This window comes from Prunus mume, linkage group LG8, assembly GCF_029339155.1.
Source record: "Prunus mume cultivar Tortuosa linkage group LG8, ASM2933915v1, whole genome shotgun sequence".
Taxonomy (NCBI): Eukaryota; Viridiplantae; Streptophyta; class Magnoliopsida; order Rosales; family Rosaceae; genus Prunus; species Prunus mume.
The window spans coordinates 17,126,827-17,137,168 of record NC_142705.1 but is presented as its reverse complement, the minus strand read 5'-3'; the positions used below and the strand labels follow the sequence as shown (position 1 = coordinate 17,137,168).

General features: G+C 34.0%; 1 protein-coding gene across 5 annotated transcripts; it reads right to left on the bottom strand.

Moving 5' to 3' along the window:
• Positions 1-4,311: 4,311 nt before the first annotated feature.
• On the bottom strand, positions 4,312-8,488 carry LOC103341383 (uncharacterized). 5 transcript variants are annotated; one of them, XM_089043050.1, is made up of 6 exons: positions 8,019-8,488; positions 7,853-7,903; positions 7,658-7,740; positions 5,551-5,645; positions 5,026-5,057; positions 4,312-4,914 (listed from the first exon to the last, which is right to left on the bottom strand). In XM_089043050.1, the coding sequence occupies exons 2-6, from the start codon at positions 7,893-7,895 to the stop codon at positions 4,502-4,504; spliced, it is 666 nt and encodes a 221-aa protein (XP_088899176.1). In that variant the 5' UTR covers positions 7,896-7,903; positions 8,019-8,488; the 3' UTR covers positions 4,312-4,501. The 5 variants fall into 5 exon arrangements, 2 of the variants coding, with proteins under 2 accessions (XP_088899176.1, XP_008243116.1); XM_008244894.3 differs by having other exon boundaries at positions 4,312-5,057; positions 8,019-8,485; XR_016122790.1 differs by lacking the exons at positions 4,312-4,914; positions 8,019-8,488 and adding an exon at positions 7,463-7,541 and having other exon boundaries at positions 5,043-6,091; positions 7,853-7,905.
• Between the last annotated feature and the right edge of the window lie 1,854 nt (positions 8,489-10,342).

The following is a 10,342-nucleotide window of genomic DNA, read 5'->3' as shown; positions in this document are numbered from 1 at the left end:
CATTTACTCAAAATAACAATCAAGAATCCATTAAGATAAAAGAGAATATGAGTGTCACAAAAACCCTAAAACATGGCATTTGTTATTAGGAATTCAAGAATCGGTTTCTCATAACTAGTTCTTAACCCAATTATTCGTTGCAAACAAGAACACATTCAATATGGCAATTGACCTATGTTCCACAACAATTTAATTCCAATACATGCTTCGAAGTTAACTCAAAGAAACAAAATATCAGAATTCACATAACATAGATAAACCAAAATGATCATGCTTGTAGAAGCTGAAAAATCCATTCAAACTTGTTTATAAAATTGAAATCATGTTTAGGTATTCAAGATTAAGCCCTAACTAACAATAAATTAGTTACTCATGTTCTTGGATGAACTCAAAAATAAATACATAAGAACTGAAAATTAAAAGAAGAAAGAAAAAGAAAGAACTCGTTGGTAGCTTTCTCCTCTTGTGCGGTTGATCTCCTTAGGACGTGAATCCTTTTTATCGGCGCTTTGGCTGGCATTTTATATCACTTATATCAGAGTTATAAACCCTAAAATTGACTGAGAAGTCGTCCAAAAGGTCTTGGTAAACTAGGAATCCAACTAGGAAAGTAAAGATCACAATTCCTAACTCCATAAGGAAATACAGCTCAGCCCAATTGTCACATGATTTGGGGATCTTCGGCCTTTAGAAAAATCATTAAAAATATATTTTAGAAAGATAAATGTCTTATATTTCCAACCATATATAGCACGTAACTTGAAAAATTCTGGAAGGCTTCCGTTTCTTCACATTCACATAACATGTACGAAACTATCATGTTTGCACGTGGGCTAACTTTACTTGTAATATTGTACCAATTGGCTCAGTAGAAAATTCTAGAAAAATCACAGGTTGAACTTCAAGATGTTAGCTTTCATCTCCAATTGGCCTTGTGTTAAAATTCCTCCAAAAAGTTGATTTTCCCTTAAAAACCTTCTAAAAGTGCAGAAAAGCTGAAAAATAAAAAGGTAAAGTAATAAGCCCATTTTAAATCTAATTCTCTTACAAAACTTAAGTAAAAAGAGTACATAAATGAGTATATTTATGGACTTATCAGTGCTCATCATGATTCTCAATAGAGTTATGAAAGCAAATGAATGTACAATAAGGAATCTCTACTATCAGGAAATGAGAGAGAATACTCCAAGATATGATTGGTCAAATCTCTCCACGGAGTAGTAGATAAGACTTCAAAGAAGAAGTCTTCAAATCTTACCAGGATAATCATATAAAAGGAATGATTCACATTAGGATATTGACAATCGGATTCCATGTTCTAATAATGTGAATAATGAGTATTGATATAAGAGAATGATTCAATTGCACGGTCATTCCAATTTGAATATGTTCTTTCACAACATCTCATTTAGCTCGAATAACCGTGACTTGTTGTTACGCAACAACTTTAGTTTGTGGATGTCCTAAAAGGTTTCAATTAACCTTTATTAATAGGAAGAATTAAATTATGGAATTTAATTCGTATATCATCTATGAGGAGTTGAGTCAACCCACTACCTTGCTAAAAGGAACCTACGGATCTGCACACCCAAAGAATGTGATTAGAGTAAATGAGGAGAAGTGAAATGAGGAGACACAAGTCAATGGTTGATAATCAAATGTCAAAGTTAACGATCAAATGTCAAAGTCAATGGCCAAAAGTCAACATGTTGATCGGAGCAATTAATCAAAGTCAAATAGTTCAACTGGGTCAATTAAGTAAGACAATAATTATAATTCAATAGTTAAATTAATTATGGAATTAATATTGACATATTGAAATATTGGATTGGGCTTTTAAAAATGATTTAAAAGGAAAGGGACAAAACACCCCAAAAGGCTATTGGGCCAAGGGGATAAGAGGCATAAGATGACATGACCCATGGACCAAATTGGTGCCCCAAATACCCATCCAAAATTTGGCTACTAAGGGGAAGCTCTCCCTTTGCCTTTTGTGTTGTCCTATATAGGCTTAGTATTGGAGAAAACCTAACTAGAGTTTTTGGTTGCCTACTTTGGTTGATGAGTGATCATCTTTGTATCTCATCTTCCATAAACCAAAAATTGGTCAATCAACAAGTAGATTAGTATCCATACTTCGTGATTGCCTTCTCTTCATCTCTAGGAGCATTTAGTGTGGTGAGGTAGAGGACTCCAATCTTGGAGCCTTAAGGTGAAGGAGTCAAATCAGAAGAAAGAAAAGGTCTTTCCAACAAAGGTGTTCATTCTTGAGAAATCAAGAAAAGGTCATCAATGGTAAAGATCTATCCTCTTTTCTCCTTTTCTATTTGTGTTCAAAGAGACTAGGCTAAGATACTTGTTTAAAATGAAAAAGGTTTAGGTCAACTAGTATAAACAAAATGAATCCGCCATTTGGAATATTTTTGTTGTATATGTTATAGCTAAAGTTCATTTCTTAAGCATTAGATGCATGTTTCCTTCACTTAAAATTATGAACATACTTTCTAGATACCAAATTTACATGTAGATGTCAAAGTCAGAATTTCTCCAAAAAATCATAACAAATCAACAAGGAAAGCATTCCAAAAATGCCATCAAGCCTATTCATAGCAATTTGTGAATGCCCCCTATATATGTAAATTTCAACACCTATTCAAGAAAAAAAAGGAAAAAAGAAAGAATAAGAAGAGTGAGGATGGGCACCACAATAGTTGTTGGGGCTTTGCCTCTTCCCAAGAGAAGTCCTAGGCTCGACCCCCCTCATCCGCATGTATGTGAGTTTATAGATATTTATCGACCCTTTCATTTGGAGAGGCCTTCAAAGAAAAAAAAAAAAAAGGAAAAAAAGAAGAAGAAGTCTTTGTTAGTTAATATAAAATAATTATTAGTATTTATTTTAATAATTAATTAAATTATATTGCAGTTTGTGGTATATCACATTATTTGGATATGAGGAACCGCAACCACAACCGCAATTGCATATTGCAGTCAGTTCTATAAATCGTATGTTGCGGTCAGTTTTCGTGATAGGTCTGTTTAGATGCAGTAAAACCTCAGTCGGTATTTGTTGTTTTTCGGTCTAAGATGCCAACCCTAGAAAAAAGCATAGACAGGGAGAGCAACATAGAGTTAGACCAACCAAACCGTAGAGAAGAAATATTGCAACACATCTAGGCTTTTTCTTTTCTGGTTAAATATTAATATTTAATAGAGTGTTGCTAAATGAACCCTAAAATTAACTGAGTACATCCTACTACCAAAGTGTTTATTGAATTACTAATATACCCTAATATAAAATTACCAAAAAGAAAATGAAATTATTAAACAAATATAATTTTAATAAGTAGACACTACTAGCTCATCATATTTGAATAAACAAAAACAAAAAAACAGAAGTTTTCGTATTGCTTGGTGCCTAGACAAACAACGCAACAAGTACTAGAGAAGGCGCAAGGAAAGGCATCTCAATAGGGCTACTGACCTCACTCAACATAGCGAGCACTTAAGTCCTTTAGAAAACCTACATTTAGGGTTCTGTATTTGTGTTGAAAAGATTGTCAGTCCTCAAACTGTGAATCTGATGTACTTTTTATAAGACTCTTGACCTGATTTTGATTAATACCTAATTTATGAAGACATAATCAGATCATATCAATTTTATTGCATTTGATTCCAAGCAATTGCAAATCCTTGTCTGTTCTGATAGATATGTTCTTGGCTTATGTGTTTGCTATTTAAAGTTGAGTCAAAATGTCCATGTCGTCCCAATTGCATATCACCTGCCACCAAACTGGCCAGATTTGCATATTTATTTATTGGGTTCAAAATATGAGATAAAAATAAATAGGAATTAATATAATGATTCACATGGGAAAAGCTTCGCATAATGAAAAAAAAAAAAAGGACAATGAGAACTAGTGATGCAGCCCAGAAAAGACAATAAAAAAATTTTTAAAAAAAAAAGAACTGACAAAGGATGAAATATTAAGAATAAAGAGTTACTTAAACCATGTAAAAAGATAAATCTAGTTTAGGATTGGTATTAGGGTATTGTGTGATAGAGTGTATTAGGGTATATTAGGGGTATTTTTGGTAGTTAAATAGGGTGTACTTAGTTAATTTTACATTTAGATTAAAATATTAGAGTATACTTAGATAATTGCGCGATTTTCAGAATTATCATAACTAATAAATAAAAATGAAATTTACTTATTGAAACCTAATCTCAACCTTTCAGTCCATTCTAATCTAATGGTTGAAAACTTGTGTCATAATTTATGCAAAAAAGATAATGCCATTGATCCGCCCATATGCATACTTGAAAATCTAAATAAGCTTTACTACAATTGCATGATGGTACATGATAGCAGTCAACATACTCCTATTACATAACTCATAGTCAAGCACAAGGTAATTAGCCAAATTCCAAATCCAGCACCACACAAGTCTTAAACCAGACACAAGTAAAAAAAACGTAAAGCATAATATAGGTGCTCCCAGCTCATTCCTTAGCCATTTCCCTCTTAATCCATTTGAGCCTGGCTTTAGGATCTTTCAATTTACAAAAGATCTTCATCTTCTTTTCACATGAAACCAACCCTCTTACAAACCACCACATCTTGTCCTGATCATGTCTCTGATCATCTTCATCAAAAATTAATTGTTTAAGTTCCAAGAACACTTTCAGAATTGATGTTTCAGGAAGCCTCCTAGGAACCTTAGCCATTTCCCTCTTAATCCATTTGAGCTTGGCTTCAGGATCTTTCAATTTACAAAAGATCTTCATCTTCTTTTCACATGAAACCAACCCTTTTGCAAACCACCACATCTTGTCCTGATCATGTCTCTGATCATCTTTCAGATCATCTTCCTGGTCATCTTTCAGATCATATTCCTGATCATCTTCCTGATCATCTTCATCAAAAATTAATTGTTTAAGTTCCAAGATCACTTTCTGAATTGATGTTTCAGGAAGCCTACTAGGAAGTACTTCAACAATTCCTCCATCCTTGTCATCTTCCTTACCTTGTCTTCTCCTTTTCTTCATCCCAGATGGACTTTACGTACTTTGAGCAGCGAGGACACAAGATGAGAAAATTGAACAATAAGGTCGATTAGTAACTTGTTATATCATTCATCCATATATCAGAAAGATAGAAACAATAGCATATATAAAGATCACATTTGGAGAAAACTTGACGTCTACAGTCAAAAACCTTAATGGGCACCAAAATATGACTCCATTCACAATACAATAACTCAAGGGGATATTTAGTCATATACCCATTCTTAGCACTAAAACTATAAATAAACCCTACACTATGTTTTAGGCTTTTTTATGAAGTTTTGGGGTTGGGTTTATTTTAAGAAATTAATGGCAGTTTTGTAATTTAAAAGAAGTTAAAAAGTCTTTTCGTTATGTTGTAAATGGGCTTTGGGTGTGTTTCTAAAGTCCATTTCATAGAGTTTTTTTTCATAATTTGGGCTCCTATATTGGGTATAATAGTGAATCCCCCTAAATCAAAGTAGAGTAACATATAGAATAATTACTTGTAGACATTTTCGAGTCTCTTTTTCAAGTGTCTGACGGAATAACCGGCAATCTCATCTACCCTTTCCCCCTTTAGATAGCAATGGAACGTCGGCTGCAGCAAAATGCAGACATCAGCAGAGTAATCTTTCCATTTTAAAATGAAATCAGGGCTAAAATGTATTCACTCAGCTTGAACAAACTGCTTAGCCCATTTTCCAGGATAATCATAGCCTGTCTATACTTCTCTGAATTATTTATTTAGATATGGTAAGAAATACAAGTCAAATTTAGAATCAGTCTGAAAACAAAGGTCCAACACATGAGAAACTGCATAACTGAATTAAGTGGACATTTACATTAAAAAAGATAGAAGGATCGAATGCCAATGGGTTCCCACCACAGTGGTGGTGGATTCCCCCTTCACCCCATGGCACCCAGGATTGAAACCCAGTGGAGTTTCTTTCCTCCAATGTAACACAAAAAAATATATAAAAAAAGGATCGAATCATTTACCGTATCCTGAATTCCCTACTTGTCCAACATGGATCCAGAGATATTCTATAGACAGAATAAAAGTCAGGTCTACTAATTTAGAGGCATAACAAATAATATCATGATTCTTCTATGTGCAGCTGCATGGTGCATCATAATTAGAGTATGGAAAAAATTACTACATGGGCAAGCATTAAAGCATAGCTAATGAAAAATACATAAATTTAATCAGGTGCACGATTAAGTTATCTTTTACCCAGAACATCATGATCAGATAAGCAGACAAGCATGAGATAAAACCCACTATGCCCCAGAACTAGAAAAAGACAATTTTGATTACTTTTCAGTATCATGGACTGTCAAATATATTCACCAACAATATTTCTATTGTTATTATGAAAGTATAAGCAACATCTTCTCCGGAATCCCAACCACTTTAAGATGAAAGGCGAAGTGTAGAATAGTATAAACAATAGTGATGTATTGATCTTATCTGTTTGATATAAGTAACCTGATTAAAAAAAAAAAAATTAAGAGAAGGATCGAATCATTTTCCATATTGCGAGGAACTCTATACACATTCAATGTGGGTCCAGGGCCATTCTATAGACAATAAACGACATCAGCTATACTAAAATAAAGGCACAACAAAACAACACCCAAAACACTTTATAAACACACCCAAAACCAATCATTACACACACTCAAAACCCATTTATAAACACACCCAAAAAGTTGACTTTGGAGTTGATTTTGGGTGTGTTTCTATGTTTAAATAGTGCTTGGGTTTTTTTATAAATACATGTCTAGGATTGGGTTTATTTATAAATTTGTAATATAATATCATGATTGGAAAACAACTTAATGCATGACATGAGCAAGCGATTAATGCATAGCTAATGAAACCCTCTACGCCAGTTTCACCCAGAACAAAAAGCTCAGAAAAGCATACAAGCATAGGATAAAACCCTCTATGCCTAGTTTCACTAGACATTTTTATGTCATTTCAACTGTTCAGGGAAACTCCAAGAAGAAAATTTAATTTCTTCTCAGTATCATGGACTGTCAAAATCTATTCACCAACAATATTTCCCAACCACATTCTATGCATCCAGTCTAGATGCAATGTGAAGTGTAGTACAGCCTAAACTATATTTGGAATGTAAAAGGTCTAAAATTGTTAACACTTTAGATTTGTCAGGATTTGCGGGACTATATTTTGTATTGTTGTCTGTGGGGACTCCTTGTCTATAGTGATGTATTCATACTATCAATTTGATAAAAGTAACTTCCTCTCTATATCTAATCAATAAAAGGAGAAATATTCTTTATTTCAAAGACAATGAATTAGTTCACAAAATTAATGATTTTCACATCTTGTTCAATTGTTTTCCCTTAACTTATGCACCAACTTTTTAATCATTAAATCCAAATTACAGGTTCCTTTATAAGCCAAACTTATCCCTCAGCCCAAACAATCTGAATATTGTTGTGGTATATGAAACAGCATAGCATGCTGCACAAGAAACCAATTCAAAAGAGAAATACTAATTACCCTAAACACTTGCATTGTTTTGACCTAAAAAGAGAAATAAAAAATTGATCCAAGTTCACCATATTAAAATTACACACCTGATCCGTGTAAACCTTAAACATTGTTATATGTGGGAATTGCTCACGCAACTCATCAAAGATTGGAGTTATCCACTGATAGGCTGCACAAGAAGTATACCAAAAGGAGCACTTCACTGCCAAGGACTTGATTGATGAAAGCAAATTTACACTTAAAAATGAAAGTAAATTCATTGATTAGACGTTACAACTTACTAGTCCGGCACCAGCGTGCTGTGTAGAAGAAAACAGCAGACATACGTTTATCTATCCCAAGGAATTAGAAAAACTAAAATTAAAAATGCACAACAAAACTTAATTTGGTATTTCGAAAATTTGTAAAATTAATAGGAGGATGAGGTTGGTGGAGAAACTGGCATACCTTTAACTTTATCAAGTGCATCGTAACAGATGATGAGGCTATTAATGACGAATAGGTTTGAGCGACCTGAAAGTAAAATATTTGAAACTGAATCTGAATCTGAAAGTAGGGTTGCGGAGGGGTCATGTCCCTGTCGCAGAGATTGAAAGAGTTGGGTCGGAGCGAAACGGCTATCCACTCTAATCGGTGAAGATGATGCGGTATTTGGTACTGAAGTTAGGTTTGGGATGGGTGTGAAGATGATGAAGAAAACCTGCAGCACACGGGTGGTTGCGATTGCCAAGCAATTGGCGTATCAAAACCACTGAATTCCTGGCCATTTTCGTTTCTCTCGCTTCGCTTCGCTTCTCTTCTCTCGCTTCTCTTCGCTTCCCTACGAGCACTTCCACCCGTTAGCCCTTGCCATGGCAAGAGAGCCCTAGGCAGCCACTATTCACTATTCACATAAATAGTGGCGGCCCTATCTCCCAGTAAATGTGTGTTTCAGCACATGACAAATACTATTCATTTTTTATTTTTTCACAACTTTGTTTATTTAAACAATTAATTGAATAATATTTTCAGATAAGATTTTTGGGTTTTTATGCACAATACTATTCATATCGGATATGATTTTTTTCAAATTTCAAATAAATTTTAGATACATTTCAAAATTCAATTTGAGATAAATTCAAAATTTGAATTTCAAATACATTTCAAATTCAAATTCCAGATAAATTTCCAATTCAAATTTCATTCAATTTCAAATTTCAGATAAGATTTTCATCCTCTAAAATGACACGTGTCATCTCTATTTGTCTAAGAGCACTTCCACTGTTAACACAGGAGCCTAACACTATTCACTATTTACGCTCACTATTCACGTAAATATAACCTATCTCCCCAAGAAATATGTGTTTTCATAGCTAACTCCTTGCCATAGCAAATACTATTTATTTTTTTGTTTTTTCACAACTTTGTTTATTTAAACAATTAATTTTGATAATATTTTCTGATAAGATTTTTGGGTTTTTACGTGTCAATACTATTCATATCATATATGATTTTCGCTTTCAAATTTCAAATAAATTTCAGATACATTTCAAAATTCAAATTTGAGATAAATTCAAAATTTGAATTTCAAATACATTTCGAAATTCAAATTCCGATAAATTTCCAATTCCAAATTTCATTTGAATTTCAAATTTCAGATAAGATTTTCATCCTCTAAAATTGCGCCACGTGTCATCTCTATTTGTCTAAATTTTTCTATAAAACCAGAGGCTCATTTCATACCTCCCACACCATATCTTCTGTACATCTTCATTTCTCATATTTTAGATTTCATTTCTCATATTTTAGATTTTATTTCTCATATTTTAGATTTCATTTCTCATATTTTAGATTTTATTTCTCAGATTTTAGATTTCATTCTCCATTTTCAATGTCAGACATGGAAGATGTTTTGATAGTCAAGAGCGAGAAAAGCGAGCAAGAATGCGCAGAAGAGCTGCAAGCAAAAGGGCAGAGAGAACTAGATGAGCAACTTGGTGTGGCTGTTGCTTTCTTGAAGGAAGAAAACCAGAGCCGCGTGGTTCACGAGAAGGCCGCATCGAATGTGGATAGACATAGACATTCTTGGGGTAAGAATCTTCTGGAAGATTATTTTATCCCACAATCTCTGTACTCTGATGTTCATTTTCTAGCAAGATATAGAATGCAACCCCATTTGTTCAATAAAGTCATGTATGATATTTGCAATTATGATGACTACTTTGTTCAAAAGAAAAATTGTGCTGGAGATTTGGGGTGCTTCCCAAGCAAAGTTCACACTGTGATACGAATGTTGGCGTATGGGTCATCTCTGATTAGGTGGATGAGATTGTCCGGATGGGGAAGTCCACTATTTTGGAGAGCTTGGTGCGATTTTGTGATGCATGGAAAATCATACACCTGGACTACAGACCTACGCCCCGACTGCAACGGCTTCTACAAAAAGCCGAGTCTCGTGGATTTCCTAGAATGATTGGTAGCATTGACTGCATGCATTGGCAATGGAAAAATTGTCCATCTGCTTGGCAAGGGGATTATGGTAATCGAAAAGGGCAGAAAAGTATCATCACCGGCAGCGATTCTTGGTTTTGATACTGGTTTGGCACGCCTTCTTTGGAGTTGCCGGCTCTCAAAATGATTTGAATGTCCTGGGTCAATCCCCGGTGTTCAATGATATTTTGAGAGGTGAATGCCAAAATATCACATATCAAGTCAATAATACCGTCTATCAAAACAGGTATTATCTAGCTGATAGTATCTACTCGAGATGGACAACATTTGTGAAATCAATT

Excerpts from the sequence above, each read along its gene's own strand:
- LOC103341383 (XM_008244894.3), bottom strand. The coding sequence starts at position 7,895 with ATGTCTGCTGTTTTCTTCTACACAGCACGCTGGTGCCGGACTA. Across the intron at positions 7,741-7,852 it reads AGCACGCTGGTGCCGGACTA|CCTATCAGTGGATAACTCCA; the intron begins GTAAGTTGTAAC and ends CTTCTTGTGCAG. Across the intron at positions 5,646-7,657 it reads TTAAGGTTTACACGGATCAG|CCGACGTTCCATTGCTATCT; the intron begins GTGTGTAATTTT and ends ATTTTGCTGCAG.